This window comes from Eschrichtius robustus, chromosome 3, assembly GCF_028021215.1.
Source record: "Eschrichtius robustus isolate mEscRob2 chromosome 3, mEscRob2.pri, whole genome shotgun sequence".
NCBI lineage: Eukaryota > Metazoa > Chordata > Mammalia > Artiodactyla > Eschrichtiidae > Eschrichtius > Eschrichtius robustus.
Genome location: NC_090826.1, coordinates 166266021 through 166291392, shown reverse-complemented (window position 1 = coordinate 166291392; position 25372 = coordinate 166266021). Strand labels below are relative to the sequence as shown.

Sequence of the window (25372 nt, the reverse complement as noted above, 5' to 3'; positions counted from 1 at the left end):
GTTCTACTAGTCCCAGGAGTCTGCCAAAAGCTCTGTTCAGCTACTCAGTCCCCTCTTTCAAAACTGGTATGTGCTTCCAGGTAAACATAGGTCCCAAGCTGGGCTCACTTCTCTGGTTCTTTCTGCTTTTAGGTCATGGACCCATAATTCTTCATTGCCATGTAAGCTCTCCAAATAGACTTCTTTCTTTTAAATATTCTGTTAAAACAAAATATTGTTTTGGTTCACAGAGAGAGGCTCTATCTAAATTACCTCATCCACCAATACCCAAATTTGACAACTATTTTTAAAATATGACCACTTAAAGATGTTATGCTAAGTGAAATAAGCCAGATATAAAAGGTCAAATATTGTATGATTCCAATTATTTGAAATGCCTAGAATAGTAAAATTCATAAAAATAGAATGGAGAATGGAGGTTGCCAGGGGTTATGGGTAGAGGGAAATGGAAAATTATTGTTTAAAGGGTTCAGAGTTTCAGTTTGGGAGGATGAAAAAGTTCTGGAGATGAATAGCAGTGATGGTTGCAGCACAACAATATGAATGTATTTAATGTCACTGAACTGTACATTAAAAATGGTTAAAATGGTAAATTTTGTTATTTTTACTACAATTAAGAAGATATGATCGCCTCCTACCATATGATTTCTATACATATCAGGCTGGGGGGTGGGGAGGTCACAAATCCTTAGCTACTAGAAACCCAAAGCTAGCATTTAACATTACCAGAAAATTATAAACCAAATTTTAAGGCAAATCTATATATATCCCTGCTTGGCAAATAGGTTAAAAGGGCAGGCAAAAAAAGATAGTTATGTTCACTTTTTTCAACTTGTTCAGTGACAGAATATTAGAAAAAGTTGAGGAAAATATTACTGGAATCAAAAGAGAATTATCTAAATCATGAGTTCACTTTTTCCAATATAGAAATTTTAAAATGTGAACAAATTATTTCATTCGATTCTAACTTTCAAGGATTGACAAAGCTGTATAATCTCAAAAAGCTTTCAAAGTCAAGGGGGATGCATATACCTTCATTTAATAATAACTGTTTATTGGATGTTCACTAAGGATGTTATCAGGTTTGGACTTCTTCATAATCCTAGTACTTCAAACCCAATGAGCTTGCATCTAGATTAGTGATTTCCGTCCTACGCACACCCATCCATTTTTAGCCTGAGCATAACAGATTAAACCGTGCAGTTAAACACCTATACTTCCTTCTGACGTGGCTCAATAGCTTATCTTGTCTATGAAGTCATCCACAACCCTCTTTCCCATCTTCTCAACAAAGTGATCATTCTTTTATGCCCTCACTGTGCAATGATTTGTCATAAATGAAACAACTAACTGTGCTGTTTTCCTTACATGCATAATATCCCATTCTTTACTGCATTGTTCTTCAAGGTCAGGAATTATTATCTATATAAAACCTAACTACAATGCCTAGAACATAAAAAGCACTCAAGTATTAAGGAGAAAAATGGTAGCTTTTCATATATATGTATACAATTTGTACATACTGAATTTTACAAATAAATGGTGGGTCATTTTTTTTTAATGGCTCCTAGTACAGAAAGTTTAGATGTTGTTTAATAAATTATACTAATATGTTTCTACGTAGAACAGACTGATAACCATTAAGAAATGAAAAAAGGTACTCTAGAATGAAAAGAAACCAATTATTTATTAGATTTATTCTTAGGTACTTTATCATTTTTGTTCCTTTAAGCAGTATCTGTATAAAATTATATTTTCAATTTGTTTATCATTAGTTCTACAAAAATGCTACTGATTTTTATATACTGATGTTATATCCAGCAACCTTGCTGAACAATCTTATTAGTTCTAATATTTTATCTGCAGATACTCTTGGGAATTTTTTACGTAGACAATTATATCATCAGCGAATAAGGTCAGCTCTGTTTCTTCCTTTTCAATCCTTACTGCTTCTATTTCTTCATCTTCATATTACTAGGTTACCTCTTCTGCAATACTAAATGAAGATGATTAAAGCTGAAATCCTCAAACTTACTCCTGAGTTTAATGGAAATCCTTCCAACATTGAACCATCTTGTAAGATGTTTGCTTATGTTTATATTATTCATCCTTATCAGCTTAAGAAAACTCATTTTTATGCCAAACATGCTGAGAATCATTATGTATGGATTTTAATTTTATCAATGTTTTTCCTGAGACTCTTGTTTCTTACAGGTTTTCTCCTAGCAAATTTATAGGTTATCTAATGTTAAACTACCCTTACATTACTGAGATAAAGAGATAAATTCTATTTGGTCAAGTGATGGTCTTTTCTTTCCCCCATATACATTGTTGCATTTGGTCAGCTAATATCTTATTGAGGACTTTTATATCTATATCAATGTTCTTAAGTGAAACATGCTTATGTTTCCTCTCTCAAATGGCTCTTCTATGTCTCAGATATCAAAATTATACTAGCCTCATAAAACACTCTTCTTTAGAACCGTTTGCATAAAACAGGTAATAGCTTGAAGGTTTTTAGATTTTGCTTATAAATGCTCTGGATGGTCTCCTTTTTTTTTAAATTTTGGGGGTAGATAATTAACTACTGATACATTTTATGACTGAGGTCTATTATGTTTCTATACTTTTCTGCCAGGTGTGGTAAATTATATTTTTCTACAAAATGGCCCATTTATTAGTGTAAAGCTGTTCATAATATTATAATTTATTTCCTTACTATAACTATAGTGATATCTCTTTCCAACCCTAATATTGTTTATTTATAGCTTTTAATTTTTTTGTTTGATTCTGTCAATTTATTCAGGGAAGCAGCTTTTGTGTTAATAATTTCTATTTATTATTTAGTTATTTTTTTCTTTTATTTTTAGTATTTCCTTCTGCTTTTTTGGGTTTGCTTATTATATGCCATTAAGATTTGTCCATCTACCTAGAGGGTATCATGCTGAATAAGTCAGACAAAGAAAGACAAATACGCTATGATTTCACTTACATGAGGCATCTAAAAAACAAAACAAACAAACAAACATGACAAAACAGAAACAGATTTGCAGATATGAGAATAAACGGCGGGACGGGGGTGGGTGGTCCATCTAAGGACAACTTAGACATGCCACAGGTTTCTATATGTAATATCTTGTCACTCAGATCCAGGTTGGTTTTTTTAAATTTTTAAACATTTTCTAATCTTCATAATGATTTCATCTTAGTGTCACAAATTATTTAGGAGTGTGTTTTTAAATTTCCAGTATTTTAAGAAACACTCCATTTGTCAAAACTGGAAGTCATAGTATAGTTTACTTCTCTTATGAATAAAAATTTCAGTATTTCATATGGAAATTTCCTGACTTACACAGATTTCTAATTTTTTTTTCAGTTGAGGTATAACTGACATATAACATTATATTCAAGTTTACAAATAATGATTTGATCTAATTATTTTTAAATATTCATTTTCTTTTTTGCCAATATTTAGATACTTTTAGGTTTGTTCATCAGTGTTATCAAATGACCAATTCACTGAATTTACCAAAAATTTATTTTACAGCTACTAGTTTGGAATGTTGTGTTTAAAATGTTCGATAATTTCTACAAAGTTCTAGTTGTCCAGTTTCCAGTTTTTCTCTATAGTAGCATCTTAGGAAGTATTCACTTTGTCTCTGGCTTAACTCACTGCTGGGACACTTTGCTGGAGGAAAGACAAAGGGGAGAGAAAGTACTCAGAATGACCCGGATACCCCCCAGGGAGAGAGGGTTCTTGGTACAGAGACTGTGGAGACCAGAGAAGGGCTGAGCAACAGGCACAGAAAGCAAAAGGAAGGAGGCTAGGGAGAAGGAAGAACAGGGTAGGGGGCCTGAGAGGACAGAGGGCAGGCTGGGACAGTTAGTATTAATAGTTAAACTTGCTAAATTCAGTGACCTGCCTTTCGGCAAACTGATTCAGGTCTTTAGAAGTTCCTCTCCAGGGGAGCAATGTATTTGTTTTTGCCAGGTGCCCTAGGAGTTTCACTGGCCTGCAACCAGTATTGGTTAATTTCTTGACTGGAGTTGTGTAAGTGAAGTTGGAGGTTCCCATTTTTCAGAGGAGCTCCTAAATCAGCTCAGACAGAAACAAACTTCTTTGCCGATTAGGAGGATTTTTCTAAGTCCTCTTTTTATGGTGTGCAGCCCCTTGAAGAGGCCTCAGCTTTATGCAGAGATACTGGTTTCAAAGCCCAGCCTCTCACAGGCCACAAAATCTAAGCCCCTGGATACTACCAGTTCATAATCTCCATCCCAAAACACAGGGCTGCTGCAGCATCTGGCCATCCCACACTACACCACCCGGTCTCCTAGTGGAAATGCAGGGACCTACCTTTCTTTAGTAAGAACTCAGATGGAAAGGTGTTACATTTTTCCTGCATATGTTTAACATTGGTTGATTTTACCATCTTACCAGAGCCAAAAAAAAGTATTTTGTAAATCTGTTCTTTATAAAAGCCCTCACTGCTATTGGTATATACTTAATGCTAGCAAGACCCTATTTATATTTTCCTCTATCTACTGCTCCTGATCTGTTAAGGCCCAAGAACTCAAGTAATCAGATAATCCAGTCACCTTTCTAAGAAATCCAGAGCAGGGAATCAGTAAAAGCTTAGTTGTCATGGCAGACATGAATTACAAAAGCCTAACTATTCCGGCAACCTTAATACCTACAATTTTTCTATCGTATATGAATTTAACAATATTTTATGAAACTACTTACATTTTGAACTCTTTCCTATAATCCCATACCCCATACCTTTGGTGGGAAATGAATTCCTTAAACACACTCTGCTACTTAAGTGTATTTCACATTTTAGTTTGTCTTAAATTTACTTTGGATTCCAAAACCTAGCTAGTTTGAAGGCCAAAGCATCTAAAGAATATTTGTAACTGAAAAACTCAGATTTATATTCTTGAACAATTAGTTCTAAATCCTCATCTAAATTCAGGCTTTATAAAAGGTGGAGAGGGTGGGAAGCAAACCGATATCCTTTTTCCCATAGAGACTCTTTTGTCTATAATTTTAAAGTACTTCTTTATTTTACTGAATGTATCAAGTCCTTATGTAATACTAGATAACGTTAAGAATTTAATAGATGCTTACCTGATGGTCCTGAATCTTCCTGCCCACCACTCTGAATGTGTTGTTGCCTGTATGATGATATATATGAACTCTGCTGAACCCGGTTGAACCACCAGCTGGCACCCACTTTTTATTGGCATCATCGTAAACCATCACAGCAGCTCTTGCCTGACAGATACTCTGTTCACTAGGGTGGGGGGGAAGAAAAGCAAACTTTTAAGATACTTAAAATATGCTAAGCTTCCCACATAGCCATATAAACCAGAGTTAGCTAACCGAGCAGTTGGTCAACAATTAGTGCTTTACTGGGTGCTAGAAACAGCAACAATGAACAAGACAGAGGCTTCCTGCTCTTATGGGTGGAGTCTGATGGGGAAGACAGACCAAAAAATGAACTGTAATGAGGGACCAGAAAGAGATCAGGATCCACAAAGAGCACTTAGATATAAGAAACATTTTCTTCTAAAGCTGAGGATCTAATACATTCATTAAACTGAATATAACTACAAATATAAATTAATCATTATTTAACTGTATACATATGTTTATAACATTGGTGAACTGTTTGTGATTACCTCTCTTTACTGGCAAAATTACTTTTATCATCAGGCTTGCTTCAAGGTCTATATAACAAATTCTGCTAGGCTCTTCTGCCCCTTGAGATATGGAGTGGCCACTAGCAATCAATGGACAGCACCGTGACTGAGTAGTCCCTGACTCCACTCAGGCAAGATAACAATCTTATGTTTCAAATTTCTTCACTTAAAAATGGAAAAGTAAAATAAGATGATTTCTAAGGATTCTTCTAGATGTTAAATTCTAAGCTTCACAAATAAATATTGAAGAAAAGAAGACCAACTCCATGATAGAATCTTTAAATCTCAGCTTCATCTCAATTATTTGTTACCAAGTGATACTGAGATACATGAATAAATAAAATGTAGAGATGATCTTAATTCTATATTAAGCAATAGTTTCATCTTTCAAATATATTCCAAAATAATACTGGGTAAAAAAGACTGATTGGGGGCTTCCCTGGTGGCGCAGTGGTTGGGAATCTGCCTGCCAATGCAGGGGACACGGGTTCGAGCCCTGGTCTGGGAGGATCCCACATGCCGCAGAGCAACTAAGCCCGTGAGCCACAACTACTGAGCCTGCGCGTCTGGAGCCTGTGCTCCGCAACGGGAGAGGCCGCAACAGTGAGAGGCCCGCGTACCGCGATGAAGAGTGGACCCCGCTTGCCGCAACTGGAGAAAGCCCTCGCACAGAAACGAAGACCCAGCACAGCCAAAAATAAATAAATAAATAAATAAATAAATTTATATTAAAAAAAAGACTGATTGGAATTTTACTTTATTTTATACCATATGTTATTTTTTTTAAATGAAATACCAAAAGTGAACTACAGAACAGGTATATTAACTCCATGCTGACTATTAACCGAATTAAAATGACTCAATCTCCATATAGAAGACTTATCTTGACGCTTAAGCAGCTGTTAATGGAGACGCTAAGTAGCTCACCCAACCCCATCTTTAACGAAAGCACTGCTCATTCCACCAATTTTAGCCTTCAAGATTTTAAACAGTAAATCATGTGGGTTCTTCCCCAACATCCTGGGAAACAAAAAGTCGCTTTCATGCCCTCCCTTCTTACCCACACTTCTGGCCCATCTCTCAACAGTATATGTATGTGCTTCACTGGACCTGTTGTGTGACTTGATGACAGAAGATCATGGGAGACCTAAAGAGGTCACAGCACCAAGCAATAAAACCACCCAGAACAGTGGGGTTATACATGCTTGTAATTTTCCATTAGCTAAATCTTACAAAAACTTGTAACAATACCTGTGCAGCACAAACACTGAAATAAACCCAGTGGTACTGTCTAAATTTTTATGCTGCACCGAATTTTTTTTAGTAAATTAGTTCTGGGAGTAAAAACGAGGCAATGACTAAAGCTTGAATTATTTTTAAAAGCTTGATTAAAGAGCCTTTGTCAGCACAGCAGTTGAAATCTCTTCATCGCTCAAAACAAAAATACTTGTTAAGGGACAAAATTTACATAACCCTATAGAAAGAAACAAGCTAAGGCAAAGTGCCTCTTACAGCATACAATCCAAGAAACAAATTTACTAACTGTAAATAACAACTCAATAAACAAATCTGTAAATTAATACAGAACAGTATTTTCCAGTTCGAAAATTAATGTTTTTGGACATACACGATGTTTCCCCAAGGTTCAAGAAATAATGTCTCTTCAAGAAGTTCCACTGGGATCACAGAAGCTAAAGCAATAGTTGAACCCCTATTTTGTAAATCAGGTCATTCCATGCCTCAAAAAAAAAAAAACAGTTACAAAAGATACATAGGAAATCTAAAACCAGGAGAGTTAAATAAAATGTCCCGGGCTTCCCGGGTGGCGCAGTGCTTGGGAGTCTGCCTGCCAACGCAGGGGATACGGGTTCGAGCCCTGGTCTGGGAGGATCCCACATGCCGCGGAGCGACTAGGCCCGTGAGCCACAACTACTGAGCCTGCGCGTCTGGAGCCTGTGCTCCGCAACAAGAGAGGCCGCGACAGTGAGAGGCCCGCGCACCGCGATGAAGAGTGGCCCCCGCTCGCTGCAACTAGAGAAAGCCCTTGCACAGAAACGAAGACCCAACACAGCCAAAGATAAATAAATAAATAAATAATAAAAATAAAGGAATTCCTTTGGAAAAAAAAATCCTTTAAAAAAAATAAATAAAAATAAAAATAAAAATTAAAAAAAAATAAAATGTCCCAACTTTCTCCTCCACCTTTTTCTTCCTCATTGCTCTACAGTGGGATGCCGGAGACATTCCAAATTCCTGAAGCACCGAGTTAACTGAATAGCTCTGACTAATGCTTAATTACTCAAGATATATATAAGCCACTTAGTCAGCAAGCAAATGTCTGGTCGCTTCAATTTCCCTATAACCACAGAAACAAAGACATCTCTAAATGAACGTATCAAAGTAGCCAAGAAAGGCCAAAAATACAAAAACTGGTTGATTCGTTTTCTAATGAAGATGAAAAGAAATCTTCAAACAGATATGTTAAGGATACAAATCTAACTCTAAACAAAACCAAGAAGCACCAAGAGAAGCCAAGGTTAAAGGGAAGAAAAAAATAAGATGTGGGTAAGAGCTGAAGTGTTAGTGGAGGTATAGTCAGAGCCACGCGGGTTAGGCGGCAAGCTGTGAAGATACAAGCTAAGCCCCAAACAACCCTGTAGTTTTCTACAAGGCATCCAGCACTCAGAGAAGCCAGATCAAGGCCCAGCCAGGAAGGAATGTTACTGTCCAGTGGGCTCTTAGCGACCAAGCCAAGTCTTTCCATTCCTTTCCACACACCTGAGGACCTCTCCTCAACTAGAGACACACATCCTATGGTATAACAAAAAATATTTGGTCTTTGTCAGGTTCCTGGAACAGAGCTCCTAAAAACCTTGGCATCTCCTGAGCAGTAAGAGTGTCTTTGGTATGCTAATGAGATGACTCTAGGCTTCCATATGGGGGCTGGGTACCAGAAATACAAAGCCAAGATCAGAGGGTAGAAATGTTCAGTCTCACCCCTTCCCCACCTCTGGGGAGGAGAGAAGGGCTGGAGACTGGTCTCACTCACAATGGCCAATGATTCAATCAATCATGCCTACATGACGAAATCTCCGTAAAAACACCCAATCGGGCTCACATCCAGGTGCTGGTTGGGTGGCATGCCTAGAGAGGGCCTAGAAGCTCTCTATTCCTTGCCCTATAAATCTCTTCCACCTGGCTGTTTCTGAGTTGTAGCCTTTATGATAAACCAGTAATGGTAAGTAAAACACTTTCCTGAGCTCTGGGAGTCATTTTAACAAATTATTGAGCCTGAAGGGGAGTCTTGGGAACCCCTGAATTTGTAGTCAGCCGGGCCTAAGTTTGGGTAACCTAAGTACCCCACTGGCAGTGCCAACTAAAAATTGTCACTTGCCACCTGGTTCTACAAAAATGAAGCCACTAAACCACTGGAGTCGCTGACCTTCAACACCCCCTGAAAGGAGTTCGGGGCGGAGATCAGGAATGAGGCACTCTGTGCTCTAGGAAAAACTGGCAGAACAGGCCTTCAGATAGTTAGGTATTTTCAGAAGACTTTATGAGCCCCATTTCCTGCATCTTCTCACATCTATAAAAGCACTAAAATCATTAACAGAGACATCTGCTCCTCGTGACTAGCAGCAACGTTCTGCCAAAATGTGTGCTTGATTGATCCTCCTTCGCCAAAATCACATAGATACTGACCTCCCCCTTATCTTTCCGGAACAGTTCCCCAGAGCTTTCTGAGAAGCTGTCTCCCAGGCTATAGTTCCCATTTGGCCCCAGATAAAACTTACTCACTACTTAACTCACTACTGTCATGTTGTACTCTTTTTTTTTTCAGTTGACAGCAGCCAGGTCTAAAGTGGGAGCAGTCTTGTGGGACTGAGCCCTCAACCTATGGCATCTTGTACTAATTCCAGAAAGTTAGTGTTTGAATTCAGTTGAATTGTTGGACACCCAGTTTATATCAAAAAAATAAGAGAACAGACTGTTGATTTGAGAAGAAAACTCCCACTCAATATACCAACTCCAAATTACAGGTACGCACAAAATAAGCTAGTGGTACCCAGTTTTGGATTTCACAAACCCATAAACTTCAAAAACCGACTGGATGAATCAATACAGAATAGGGTTGACAGTATTTTGGCCTACTTGCCAGGTAGGAGATTTCAGGGTAAGGTAGGGGACCACCATAACTTACTAAAATGAAGATATTTTGGAACTTAAAAATCTCAAAATAAATACAATGTAATATACTATAAATATAATAATTAGCTTTCCATACAGTTCTCTACATTGCCCACTTTTTTTTTTTCTTCCATTTCTCCCTGCTCCAGTGAAATACTTATAAGCCTTCCTGCTTTATATGTATGACCATATGACTGGCCTGAGTCACAACAGAACTGCCTGTACGTTGGTGTATATACAAGCACTAGAGCAGTGACAGGTCAGCTTAGAGGTTCTTCTGGTAAGAATTTCCAACTTTATCTAGGAGGATTTTTAGATGAGAAAGTCAATGAGTGAATTTCTGAAATGATGAAATTTCAGAAATTCAAATATGTGCAGTTTTTCAGGGAAAAGTAACATGGAAGGAAGGCAAGATTTAAGAACCACAGCTATTGAAGAGTCAAAAAGGGGAAAAAATTAAAGAAAATAAAGATCTAAACAAGCACAGCAAAAAAGACAAAAATTTTATAATCTTTATATTATCATTCTATCTGAATTATAACAAGGCTCAAAATGAATACCTAGTCAAAGCCTTCAACATTCTGAGTCAGTAAAGGAAGTACATAAAAGATTAAATTAGTAAATTACTGAGCTGTACTTTTGTGAGGATCAGGCAGTAAATTAGTTATAAACAAAAATTTCATTTTATGACCAAATGCAAATGGTATATGTAATTGATTATACCTCATTTTCCTGATGTTAATTTTGGTTTTTTAAAAAATGAAATATGGCATTAGAAGGCTAAAGACAGCTGATTTTTTAGAAAAGTATAAAAACCATGACACTACAATCCAATTCTGTGGCTTTGTAAAAATTCATTTCTGAATACAGTCAAATTTCCGGAACAGGTATATATGATGGTAGAAAATGCTGGCCCAATTTTATTTTTATAGGTTACCTGTGAATGAAATGGTTCCTGGTATTTAAGCAGAGTAAGGATCCCTTGGCTATTCTTGTCTATGCTGTTTACTGAGATTGCAATAAAGCCAAGTCTTTGAAAATAGCAACTTCCTTTCAAAGTAACCATTACTTGTCAAAGAAAGCATGAATATTCAGTGCTTAGGCACAGAGTAGGCATTGTTTAAATTCTCGTTCAGTACATAATTTCATTTAGCAAAATCCTACTCAAGAACTGGATCATCAAGACCTGGATCAAATACCATTCCTTCTGTTAAGGTCTTTCTGGAGTCCCCAAAGCCAGAATTAATTGCTCCCTCCCCCCATAGTATTCATTAATTTTTCCACCAGGAGGACTCTGCAGAGGTAATATCTGAGCCACAGGAAGGAGTTAGTTAGGATTTTACTCCAAGTGCATTGGGAAGCCACTAGAGGGCTTTAAGCAGAACATGACTTACACTTTTAAAAGATGACTCCGGCTACTATAAAGAGAAGGGATTCAGGAAGGTGGCATGGAAAACAAGAATGCAAGCATGAAGACCAGTGTGAGACGTGTGTATGGTAAGATTTGGACCAGACTAGAAATAAAGGAGAGGGAAGCATATGGGATATATATGTCAGAAGCACAGGAGACAGGATTTGCTAGTAGGTCAGACGAAGGAGAAGGGGAAGGAGGGGACAACCAAAGGCAAGAGAAAAATTATGTCACCTAGCATTTTACTGATACTCCCAAAGTAGTATGTGACGTGCTACAAAGGATGTCACTACTGGAAGTCATGGTCCCAATTAATTTATTTTTACATACATATAAAAATGTATTCATCATCTTTGAAAAGGAGAATGTCATTTATCTTCGAATGACAGAGCCTAGTCTGCAGTAAGTTATCAAGGTCTATACAATAACCTCTGCTATACTACTGACGACTTAGAAAGAGAATTAGCATCTTGTCTGTTATGATACTGAGTCACTCTGTGAATCAAGATGTCAGTTATTCAGAAGATAAAATATTAAGAAAGAAATTACACAAAGAAGTTGGGAATTTTAGGGCTTCCCTGGTGGCGCAGTGGTTAAGAATCCGCCTGCCAATGCAGGGGACACGGGTTCGAGCCCTGGTCCAGGAAGATCCCACATGCCGCGGAGCAACTAAGCCCGTGCGCCACAACTATTGAGCCTGCGCTCTAGAGCCCGCAAGCCACAACTACTGAAGCCTGCGCCCCTAGAGCCTGTGCTCAGCAACAAGAGAAGCCACCACAACAAGAAGCCCGCACACCGCAACGAAGAGTAGCCCCCGCTGGCCGCAACTAGAGAAAGCCTGCACGCAGCAACGAAGAAGACCCAAGGCAGCCAAAAATAAATAAATAAAATTAATTTTTTTTAAAAAGTTGGTAATTTTAAAGACAGTATTTCCATCTTATTCTCTGATGTCAATTTTTTTTGCTCAAGCTTGTAATTTTTATAACATTTCAAGCATTAAAGAGGCTTAAACATAATTTTAGATTTCAATTCAATTCCACAATTATTTTTCACACCTGCATTCCATGGCCTCCTAGAGTTATAAAAGATTATGCACTCAAATCGGGAATAATAAACATGTATTTTCTTCAAATAGGAAAGTAAGCAATAAATAGCATGTCCTGTATTGTGTTAAGCACTAGAGGAGTCACAAATAGAAGGCTTTTTCTCTCAGTTCACCACTCTGGACTCTAGCCATCCTGCAAACCTAGGGGTCACACCAGCATCCTCCCTGCCCTTCACCCTGCCAGGCACTCTGTCACCAAGGCCTGTCAATTCTACTTCCTAAAAACTTCTAAATTCATTAGTTCCCTTTGCTCACAATGCTCAAAAGCTTTAATATGGGCCGTCCCTAGTTTCTCATCTGGATTATTTCAAGTCTCCTAACTGGTACCCCTGACTGCAATTTTACTCCTTCTTCCCTGTGCTTCCAGCGGGAAATTTTTCTAAATCAAATCTCATCACCTCACTGTTCTGCTTAAGACACTCCAAAGACTCATTTCAGGATAAACTTTGGCTTCATAACATGGCACAAGGGGTCTACTGTGATTTGGCCTCTGTCTTTCTCAACATTCATACTTTCTTTCTTTCAAATACTTGTAGCATGAAATGTGTACAAGACACCATTTTACCATCCTGCTGCTGGTGGCACATCCCACCACTGGGGGCACATCAGTTTTCACTACAGCAATAACAATTATGCCATATTTGTCCATATATCTAAACCTTTGCACATGCCCTGTACCTAACCTACCTGCACATTTATTTCCTCCTCGCCTAATACTGACAGTTCTGCAGAATTTAGACACAAGTGTCACATCCTCTTGAAAGCTTTTCCTCTCTCCCTCAATATATAACAGGAACTCACTCTCTGGGTTCTCACAATACACTATGCATATCATGTCTCCAACAACATCATATTAAACCCCTGAAGGGTCGGCATTGTATAGTTTCATCTCTCCTAATTAAGATTTGTTGAAGTACTGACTTGGAAAGTAGTGAGCAATATTAACTGTAAAAAGTAAAAATCCATAAGCTTTGAGTAAGAGCGCCAAAACATGCCAGTGAAAGCTCCCTTTTCTGACTTCCAATGCCCAAATGGACAACCTCAGACCTTCTCCTTTCCATCTATAAAACATACCATTAGCACTCAAAACACTCAGCTCTGAGCTAGAAAACTATTCTCATCACCCCGCACTATTCTGCTCCCAGTTAGGCTGTATACTTATTAAGAAGTCAGCTGTGTTTGTGACCAAATATATTCATTCCAATTGTACTTGTACTGTAATTATGCAATTTAAATATTATATAAAGGGATACAATGTGAATATATAGAAATTCTATGAAAATTAAGTTCCTATCAAGATGAGGCACTAAAAAATTGTAAGATATACATAAAAGACGGGGGAATCACACAAGTCTAGCAGACTGCTATACTGAGAATGCTTTGCATATATCTTAAGTTCTCTCTCCACTTTAAAGAAACCAAAGCTGAAACTCTGAAGATAAAACATGGGCATGCTTCAGGAAAGAAAAACAATGTAGACTTCTCATCACCAGACTAACACTAAAAGCTTTACCAAAAACAAAAGTCAGAGAATGAACATAAAGTAGACTAAAATGCTCTAAGGTACATGTCATTTTTAAGGATACCAAGCTTGAGATCAATTAACCAACCATCATCACCCGTACAGATCACATTACATACAAAAGCTTCTACCATACGCTACATCTGTGAAATACTAACTAGCTTTTCTCCTTTCATATTCCATCCATAAACCAAAAAACTTGCTAAGAATGGCGGGGGGCGGGTGCTGCTTGCTAGAACAGCTAGGTGCTGCTGTCCTGGCTCCCTGATTGAAGGATACGGGAAAACTCTGTGAACGCCACTGACAAACAGCAGATACAAATAAGGCAGCAAACAAACTTATTTTCTGCAAGGCAAGAAAACCATCTGTGAGGCAGTAGCTCCAATAACATAGAAAGGCAAAATTTCCACTAAAGACCACATAGTTGTATACCATTCATCTCTCTAAGAAATACTAAAAGGTTGTTTTTTTTTTAATAGTTCTTTATTGGAGTATAATTGCTTCACAATACTGTGTTAGTTTCTGTTGTACAACAAAGCGAATCAGCCATATGCATACACATGTCCTCATATCCCCTCCCTCTTGAGCCTCCCTCCCACCCTCCCTATCCCACCCCTCTAGGTCGCGGCAAAGCACCGAGCTGATCTCCCTGTGCTATATGCTGCTGCTTCCCACCAGCCAACTATTTTACATTCGGTAGTGTGTGTATGTCGATGCTACTCTCCCTTCGCCCCAGCTTCGCCCTCCCACCCCATGTTACCAAGTCCATTCTCTATGTCTACCTCTAAAAGGTTTTTTAAAAAGGTGAAAATATCAATGCCACTACTTAACTCTTCATCCCATAATATCTATATTCATGTGCAAAGTACAACTGTAATCTAACATAGATCCACAGTCACCACAGAAAATGACCAATATATCTAAAGCAAGATAGCATGTTTTAGAAAACATTTCAGCAAATCTGTTGGGTTATCCCATAGGATGAAAAAGTCTCTTAAAAAAAAGGAGAAATCATTAGGTAAAATACTATGTAGAAAAAGTACCTGAAAGGAGGCACTTCCTACATGCAGTTATGCATGTTTAGGAATAAGAGTAAGCTTTTTAAAAAATCTTTATTGTACTATTTGACTTTAATTATGAATATCCCTTATTTGCAGAAGTATAGAACGTGAAAAATTCTTTAAATGTGACTTGGCCAACAAAAAGAACCTGCCTCTGCCAACAATATACCTGGAGAGAGAGGAATAATACAGAAAATGAAAATGCGACTATTTTGATATTCTTAGAACCACAAGAGAGAGGAGAAAACGAGGATGGAATTTATAAGGGTTTGTAGAGAGAAAAGAAAATGAAATCATATTGGGCAGGAAGTAAAAAGAGAATTAAGAAACTACTAAGACAGAAAATCTTGGATGGAAACCTGCCTCTGCATGCAACTGGCTGGGCACGTACTGAAGGAGCCTTGGCCTGCTGCCGAGAAGCCCAGGTAAATCAAGCCCTCCTGCTTTTCCTGTGATACAGAAGACTAGTTAACAAAAAAAAAGCAAACACTATTTTTAAAAAATTAAAACCAACTGTTTCAGGAGACTGTCCTGTACAACTACCCATAGATAAATATTTTCGGAGCCTATGTTTCAAAGTATTGCTTAACTGCAAGCACAAAAATCGTAACAAAATCAATGAGGGAAAATCTATTAATTTTTGACTATCTATAGTATTTAGTATAGACTGACATATCCCCAGTTGTAGTCGCAAAGAAATCTCCTTACATTAATAAAGACCGAAAACCCAGAGACAAATGAGTGACATATATAATTAATTACTGAGCCAGGATTGTGATGATAATAATGATACTATAATAAAAACAAATACTAATATGAATATAATACTTAAGAAGATCCACACACTGTTCTATGTGCTTTGCCTTTATTAATTCATTTATTTATTCAACAACTTTATTTGGTAGATACTTGTTAATATTCCCATTCTACAGATAGGAAATTGAGAAGTGAATTAATTTTACCAAACAACATACTGTAGGAAGTGACAGAAATGGGATTCAAAGCAGCCAGTCTGCTTCAGAGTCTGGACTTACGATCACTCTACGTGAATAAGAGAGCTAGAGTCTGCCTAACTACCAATTATATTAGTTCAATAAAATTAACTCCTCAGAAGTTTTCTATCATTTCTGCATTATACTTCATGTTATATTTGTTGAAGCTAAGGGAAGGGAATTTGTATATTTGCTGAAATTGCTGTTCTTGTAGAAATAAACCAGGATTCTTTTGAAGACTTCACTAGAGAAAATTATACCTTATACTATTACGAAAACATATCTAGACTATCACAAACGTTTTTAAAAGATAGTACAAAACATATGCATAAAATTAATACTTCAGGGAAAGTTTCCTTCAAATTGAACCTCAACATTCTTCAAAGAATTACATGAAGGCAAAATCTGTGGGAAGCCTTTTAGACATCAAACTAGACACACACACAACACACAGACACACACACACGCATGCACACAAATGAAGAATATATAAATATAACATGATTTTTAAAACAAGTCATATGGTAGAACAGCACCCACCATTCCATTATTTTTAACTACCCTGATTTTGTTACTATACAATGTAACAATTTAGCATTAGAGGGAGTACATGAACTCTAAAATATACTAGCTAATATGAGGAATACCACGCTCATTTTTCAAAAAGAATAGGTAAAATGAAATAATACAAGAAACTTTAGTTATTTTCATCCAAGTTAGTAAAGTATTGACTAGAAAATTAAGATAAAATTTCAACCTAAAACTACAGAAAAAAGATCCTTTCAGACAAATGAAAACAAAGAAGAGGACTGAATATGAATACAGACTGAACTAGGGGTAACACTATAATCATTTACTAATGTCTTCCCAACTAGACTGGGAGGGGAGGGACTGTGTTTTACTGATATATTTAACAGTAGCTGGTGTTTAGCCCCCACTTAGAAGCTCACTAAATTTCTGCTGAACCAAAGACTTGGTGCAGGATGAAGTGATAATTTAAAAAAAAAAAAAAAGTACAGTATAAGAAAGCTCCATTTTATGGCTGAGTTCTAGATGGTTAAAGTTGCCAGAAATCTCACCTTAGCTAAGTGGCTAATTTACTGTCTCTGACTTTCCTAAAATTGGGCACACCTGAATTATAATCTGAATCCAAAATTATTGTAGAAAATGTGAAAGGTCAGCAGACCCAGTGACATCTGGTATGGTAGTTTATTTTCTAAAATACCATAAACATCATCATCTTAAATTACAGTAAGTGCATAGAGTTAATTATTCTTTAAACCAGTCATTAAAAGAAAATGAAACTTTTACGAAACGGTTTTGTTTTTGTTTTTTTTGGTGAAACTTTTTATGAAAACTTTCTATGAAAAGCTCAGTCTTTCACAAAAAGACCTGTTAACACCATTTGTAACTTGGTAAGGTTTAATGAAACAACTTACTTAGGTATCTATCACTTGTATTTTTTAACTAGTAGAAACCTATCTTGTCTGCTATAGATCTCTTTTTCATCAGAATTAAACTTAAAGCTAATTCCTTTCCACGCCCACCTGTGCTAGGCAGCTTCTGAGACAGCCCCCAAAGCAGAGACTTGAACAGATATTTGTATACCAATATTCACAGCAGCACTATTCAGCCAAAAGGTGGAACACCAATGTCCATCAACAGGTGAATGGATAAATAAAATGTGGTAAATACATACAATAAAATATTATTCCGACTTAGAAAGGAAAAAATCCTGACAAGTGCTGTAACACAATGAACCTTGAAGACATAATGCTAAGTTAAAATAAGCCAGACACAAAACAACAAATACTGTATGATTCCACTTATACAAAGGACATACAGTAGTCAAACTAATAGAGACAGAAGGTAGAATGGTGGTTTTCACGGGCTGTGGGGAGGGAAGGAGGGGGAGTGACTATTTAACGGGTACAGTTTCAGTTTGGGAAGATTAAAAAGTTCTAGAGATGGTTGGTTTACAACAACCATTCACAACAATGTGAATATACTTAAGGCCACTGAGCTGTGATTACAAATGGTGAAAATACATAAACTGTGTATTATATATTTTACCACAATTTTAAAAATATATAATAGCTTCAAATATTAAGAAAACATGAAAATGTAAAAAAGTATTTTTGTCTATCAAGGAATAAAACTGTATTTATTAATCCCACTTGCATTTGGTAAAGGTTATGTCTTAATACAAGTCAAAATTTTTATGCTAATAAAGAAAACACAAACAATAACATTGTCTAGAATTAATCCAACGTGTTGCAACGAATATTTAAAGTTTTGTTATGTCTTGTTATTTGAGATGCTTTGCTACTCTTATTTCTTTTTATAAGACAACTCTTTGGGCTGCACTGACAACCATTAGCTTCCTAGTTATAAACTTTGGTTTATACTTTCTCCCTGCTGTTTCTGGCTCCTATTACAAGTATAATTATAAGAAATAATTTGCATCTTCTTCCTTCCTCCCAACCACAACAAAAAAGATGGCTCCCAGTGATCTCCACCACCTGGTATTCATGCCCTTGTGTAATCTCTTTCCCCTGTGTGTGGGCTACACCCATCAACTTGCTTCTATTCTATGGCAAAAGTTATGGAATGTCAGTTCCAAGGTTCATTTACAAAAAGATTGTGGCTTCCATCCTGTGGGAAAGGCTGGCGTGACAGGCCAACTGTGGGGAGGAACTGAGGCCCTCAGTCCAACCGCCTGCAACTGAATTCAATCAATAACTATGTAAATGAGCTTAGAAGATTCCCCCCCCCACCCCCAACCGTGATGACTTCGGTTAAGACTGCAGCCCTGACCAACATCTTGACAGCAATTGTTGAGAAACCCTGAGCCAGAGGACCCAGTTAAGCTGTACTCAAATTCCTAATCTACAGAAACTGTGTGATAATAAATGTGTGTTGTTTTAAGCCACTAAATATTGCTGTAATTTTATTGTGTTGCCATAAATAACCAATACAGCACCTCCACACACCCTTTTGCCTGTCCCCCAAGATCTTAAATTTCTTTCTTCCCCCAGTATGTTAGTTCTAGGTATACAACATAATGATTTGATATTTGTGTGTATATGATATTTGTGTCTCTCTCAGCGACCCTCAAATATACAATACAGTGTTTTATGTAAACTTAAAAGCCAAGACAATCTCTATTTCACATGCCCCATAGCACTTAGCACACACTAAACAGCACACAATCAACAGGCTCATATCTTGTATCTACCCACTTATCTTTTTTTTTTAATTGATCTGAAGTTTTCAAAGATTAACTCCCAGTGCACCAGCAAAACTAAACCCTCATTAACAGCATGATAGCTCACAAAAGTAAGTATATTTAGAAATGGTCAGTGACAGAAGGAAAAATACGGGTAAACACTTCACTTGGCAGCACATAACTTCCCTATCCTAGCAAATCACCCCATTAACAAGAATTGAAGCAACTGATTAGAGATGTCACCTGTTTCCTGAAGTTTTCTGCCTCACATTATTTTCATCAGGTTGTAAAAACTATAAAAGGTTCGATTCACCATAAAGATACAACAATCATAAACGTGCACGTATCTAATTAGTTTCAAAACACATGAAGCAAAAACTGAATTATTATTTTGCAATATATCACTGCATCAAATCAACACCTTACACTTCCACAATCTTTTTTTAAAATTTATTTATTTATTATTTTTTGGGGGGCTGTGTTGGGTCTTCGTTGCTGTGCACAGGCTTTCTCTAGTTGCGGTGAGCGGGGGCTACTCTTCGTTGCAGTGCGCGGGCTTCTCACTGTCGTGGCTTTTGTTGTGGAGCACGGGCTCTAGGCGCGCAGGCTTCAGTAGTTGTGGCACGTACGCTAAGTAGTTGTGGCTCGCGGGCTTAGTTGCTCCGCGGCATGTGGGATCTTCCCAGACCAGGGCTCGAACCCATGTCCCCTGCATCGGCAGGTGGATTCTTAACCACTGTGCCACCAGGGAAGCCCCTTCCACAATCTTATATGTCAAGTTAATCTCAATAAAGCTAGGGAAAAAACTGACAGAATTAAAGAGAGAACAACGTTTCCACAACATTAGTTGCAAATTTTAACACCACCTCTCAGTTAACTGATAAAACTAGACAGTAACTCATAAAACTAGACAATAATTTACAAAGTACATTAAAAAATACTGAACACTTGGGCTTCCCTGGTGGCACAGTGGCTAAGAATCCGCCTGCCAATGCAGGGGACACGGGTTCGAGCCGTGGTCCGGGAAGATCCCACATGCCCCGGAGCAACTAAGCCCATGCGCCACAACTACTGAGCCTGCACTCTAGAGCCCGCGAGCCACAACTACTGAAGCCCGCGCACCTAGAGCCCGTGCTCCACAACAAGAGAAGCCACCGCAATGAGAAGCCCGTGCACTGCAACGAAGAGTAGCCCCCGCTCGCCACAACTAAAGAAAGCCCGCAGGCAGCAACGAAGACCCAACGCAGCCAAAAATAAATAAATAAATAAATTTTTTTTTAAAAAAAATGCTGAACACAGAAAATCTGAGAACTATTAACTACTATGACTTAACTAATACTTAAAAAGCATTACACCCAACAACTGCAGAATATACATTCTTTTCAAGTACACACGGTATGATCACCAACACAGATGATATACTAGACCATTAAAAAATTCTCAATAAATTTAAAATAACTGAAAGCATGCAAAGGATGTCCTCTGACCACAATGGAATTAAATTTGAAGTTAACCATACTAGGATACCTAAAAAAAATTTGGGGGGTGGGGTGGTAAAACACACTTCTAAGTGATTCATGGGTCAGAGAAGAAAACACAAGAAAATCAGAAAATATTTCAAATTAAATCATTATGAAAATATGACAAAAATCATGAGATGCAGCTAAAGCAGTGCTTAGTGGTTAATTTAGAGTTGTAAATGCTTATATTAGAAAAGAAAGGTCTAAAACCAAATATCTAAGCTTCCCTCTCTTAAGAAGTTAGAAAAGAACAAAGAAAACCCAAAGGAAGTAGGAGAAAGAAAATAATAAAGAAACCAGTGAAACAGAAAACAGTAAGAAAAATTAAAATTTCTAGCTAAACTGATCAAGAAAAGGAGAGAACACAAATTACCTATTATCAGGAATGAAAGAGGCCTTATCACTACAGATTCTACAAATGTTAAAATAATACTAAGGGAATTTGATGAACAGCATTATGCCACCAAATCTGACAAATTAGATGAAACTGGAAAAATTCCTGAAAAGCAAACTGACATGAGAAAAAATCTAAATTACTTTATCTATTAAAGAAATTATAAAGCTTCCCACAAATAAAACTCCACACACATGGTTGCTCTAGTGAAGTGTATCAAATATCTAAGGAAAACATAGCATCAATTTTATACAGACTCTCAGAAAATAGAAATCATTTCCAGTTTGTTTGATGATGTCAGCATGACTCTAATACCAAAACCTGACAGACAGTACAAACAAATAAAATGACATTGTCCTTCCATAATACAGGGGCGAAAATTAACAAAATATTATCAAATCAAAATTAGCAATATATTTAAAGAATAATTTAATATTGTTTATCCCAGGAATGCAAGGTTGATTTAATATTTGAAAGCCAAAGTAATTCACTACATTAACAGAATAAAGGAGAAAAACTGTGCATTGCAAAAGATGCAGAAAAAGCACTGGATAAAATGCATTATCTGTCATAACAAGAGCTCTCAGCAAACTAGGAACAGAAGGGAATTTCCTTAATGTGATAAAGAGCATCTACAGAAATAGCTATAACTAACATTATACTTAATTGTAAAATACTGAACTCCTTCCCCCTGAGATCAGGAACAAGGCAAGAATGCCCTTCTCACCATTTCTATTCAACACTATAGTGGCACTCCCAGCCTTTGCACCAAGGCAAATAAATAAATAAAAGATCAGAAAAAGTAATGCCCTCTAATTGCAGATAACAAATATTTATATAAAAAATCCTAGCGGGCTTCCCTGGTGGCACAGTGGTTAAGAATCCGCCTGCCAATGCAGGCGACACGGGTTCGAGCCCTGCTCAGGGAAGATCCCACATGCCGTGGAGCAACTAAGCCCGCGAGCCACAACTACTGAGCCCGAGTGCCACAACTACTGAAGCCCGCGCGCCTAGAGCATGTGCTCCGCAACAAGAGAAGCCACCCAATGAGAAGCCCACGCACCGCAAAAAAGAGTAGCCCCCGCTCGCTGCAACTAGAGAAATGCCCGCGCGCATCAACAAAGACCCAAGGCAGCCAAAACTAAAAATAAATTAATTAATTAAAAAAAAAATTCCTAGCAAATCCACAAAGCAGCTACTGTAACTAATAAGTGAATTTAGCAAGGTTGCAGGATTCAAGTATTTGACTTAGGAATAAATTTAATATCAGATGTGCAAAATCTCTACACTGAACATTATAAAACGTTGGTAAGAGAAATTAAAAACAACCTAAATAAAAAGATATACCACGTTCATATATTGGAAGATTCAATATTGTTATGATATAAAGGCTCCCTCAAATTAATCTATGGATTAAATGCAATTCCAATGAAAATCCCAGGAAGCATTTTTGTAGAAATTAACTGAGTCTAAAATTCATATGGAAATACAAAGAACACAGAATATCCAAAACAACTTTGAAAAAGAAGAATAATGTTAGAAGGCTAACACAATCTGATTTCAAGGCACAAAGCTACAGCAAACAAGAGAGTATGTTATTGGCTTCAAGATAGACAAATATATCAATGAAACAAAATAGAGTCCAGAAATATGGACTTTTTTTTTTTTTACAAAGATACAAAGGCATATTAATGGAGAAAAGATAGTTTTTTCAGTAAGTAGTACTGGAACAACTGAATATATAAATCTCAACCCAGACCTCACACCATACAAAAAAATTAATTCGAGATAGCCTCAACCACCAGAGGGCAGACAGCAGAAGCAAGAAAAACTACAATCCTGCAGCCTGTGGACCAAAAACCACAGTTACAGAAAGATAGACAAGATGAAAAGGCAAAGGGCTATGTACCAGATGAAGGAACAAGAAAAAACCCCAGAAAAACAACTAAATGAAGTGGAGATAGGCAACCTTCCAGAAAAAGAATTCAGAATAATGATAGCGAAGTTGATCCAGGACCTCGGAATAAGAATGGAGGCAAAGATTGAGAAGATGCAAGAAATGATTAACAAAGACCTAGAAGAATTAAAGAACAAACAAACAGAGATGACCAATACAATAACTGAAATGAAAACTACACTAGAAGGAATCAATAGCAGAATAACTGAGGCAGAAGAACGGATAAGTGACCTGGAAGACAGAATGGTGGAATTCACTGCTGCGGAACAGACTAAAGAAAAAAGAATGAAAAGAAATGAAGACAGTCTAAGAGACCTCTGGGACAACATTAAACACAACAACATTCGCATTATAGGGGTCCCAGAAGGAGAAGAGAGAGAGAAAGGACCAGAGAAAATATTTGAAGAGATTATAGTCGAAAACTTCCCTAACATGGGAAAGGAAATAGCCACCCAAGTCCAGGAAGCGCAGAGAGTCCCATACAGAATAAACCCAAGGAGAAACACGCCGAGACACATAGTAATCAAAGTGGCAAAAATTAAAGACAAAGAAAAATTATTGAAAGCAGCAAGGGAAAAACGACAAATAACATACAAGGGAACTCCCATAAGGTTAACAGCTGATTTCTCAGCAGAAACTCTGCAAGCCAGAAGGGCGTGGCATGATATACTTAAAGTGATGAAAGGGAAGAACCTACAACCAAGATTACTCTACCCGGCAAGGATCTCATTTAGATTTGATGGAGAAATCAAAAGCTTTACAGACAAGCAAAAGCTAAGAGAATTCAGCACCACCAAACCAGCTCTACAACAAATGCTAAAGGAACTTCTCTAAGTGGGAAACACAAGAGAAGAAAAGGACCTACAAAAACAAACCCAAAACAATAAAGAAAATGGTCATAGGAACATACATATCGATAATTACCTTAAACGTGAATGGATTAAATGCCCCAACCAAAAGACATAGACTGGCTGAATGGATACAAAAACAAGACCCATATATATGCTGTCTACAAGAGACCCACTTTAGACATAGGGACACATACAGACTGAAAGTGAGGGGATGGAAAAAGATATTCCATGCAAATGGAAATGAAAAGAAAGCTGGAGTAGCTATACTCATATCAGATAAAATAGACTTTAAAATAAAGAATGTTACAAGAGACAAGGAAGGACACTACATAATGATCCAGGGATCAATCCAAGAAGAAGATATAACAATTATAAATATATATGCACCCAACATAGGAGCACCTCAATACATAAGGCAACTGCTAACAGCTATAAAAGAGGAAATCGACAGCAACACAATAATAGTGGGGGACTTTAACACCTCACTTACACCAATGGACAGATCATCCAAAATGAAAATAAATAAGGAAACAGAAGCTTTAAATGACACAATAGACCAGATAGATTTAATTGATATTTATAGGACATTCCATCCAAAAACAGCAGATTACACGTTCTTCTCAAGTGCGCACGGAACATTCTCCAGGATAGATCACATCTTGGGTCACAAATCAAGCCTCAGTAAATTTAAGAAAATTGAAATCATATCAAGCATCTTTTCTGACCACAATGCTATGAGATTAGAAATGAATTACAGGGAAAAAAACGTAAAAAAGACAAACACATGGAGGCTAAACAATACGTTACTAAATAACCAAGAGATCACTGAAGAAATCAAAGAGGAAATCAAAAAATACCTAGAGACAAATGACAATGAAAACACGACGACCCAAAACCTATGGGATGCAGCAAAAGCAGTTCTAAGAGGGAAGTTTATAGCTATACAAGCCTACCTAAAGAAACAAGAAAAGTCTCAAGTAAACAATCTAACCTTACAGCTAAAGAAACTAGAGAAAGAAGAACAAACAAAACCCAAAGTTAGCAGAAGGAAAGAAATCATAAAGATCAGAGCAGAAATAAATGAAATAGAAACAAAGAAAACAATAGCAAAGATCAATAAAACTAAAAGTTGGTTCTTTGAGAAGATAAACAAAATTGATAAGCCATTAGCCAGACTCATCAAGAAAAAGAGGGAGAGGACTCAAATCAATAAAATTAGAAATGAAAAAGGAGAAGTTACAACAGACACCGCAGAAATACAAAGCATCCTAAGAGACTACTACAAGCAACTTTATGCCAATAAAATGGACAACCTGGAAGAAATGGACAAATTCTTAGAAAGGTATAACCTTCCAAGACTGAACCAGGAAGAAACAGAAAATATGAACAGACCAATCACAAGTAATGAAATTGAAACTGTGATTAAAAATCTTCCAACA

The 25372-nt window shown here is 37.1% G+C and overlaps 1 protein-coding gene across 6 annotated transcripts in view; it reads right to left on the bottom strand.

Annotated features, from left to right (window-relative positions):
• The window catches only part of ENAH (ENAH actin regulator), a 168429-nt gene that overhangs the window by 77940 nt on the left and 65117 nt on the right, over positions 1-25372 (bottom strand). For all 6 annotated transcript variants that reach the window (XM_068541752.1, XM_068541754.1, XM_068541755.1 and 3 more), the window contains exon 2: positions 5129-5294. In XM_068541752.1, the coding sequence (XP_068397853.1) occupies positions 5129-5294 (166 nt within the window). The remainder of the gene's footprint in view (positions 1-5128; positions 5295-25372) is intronic.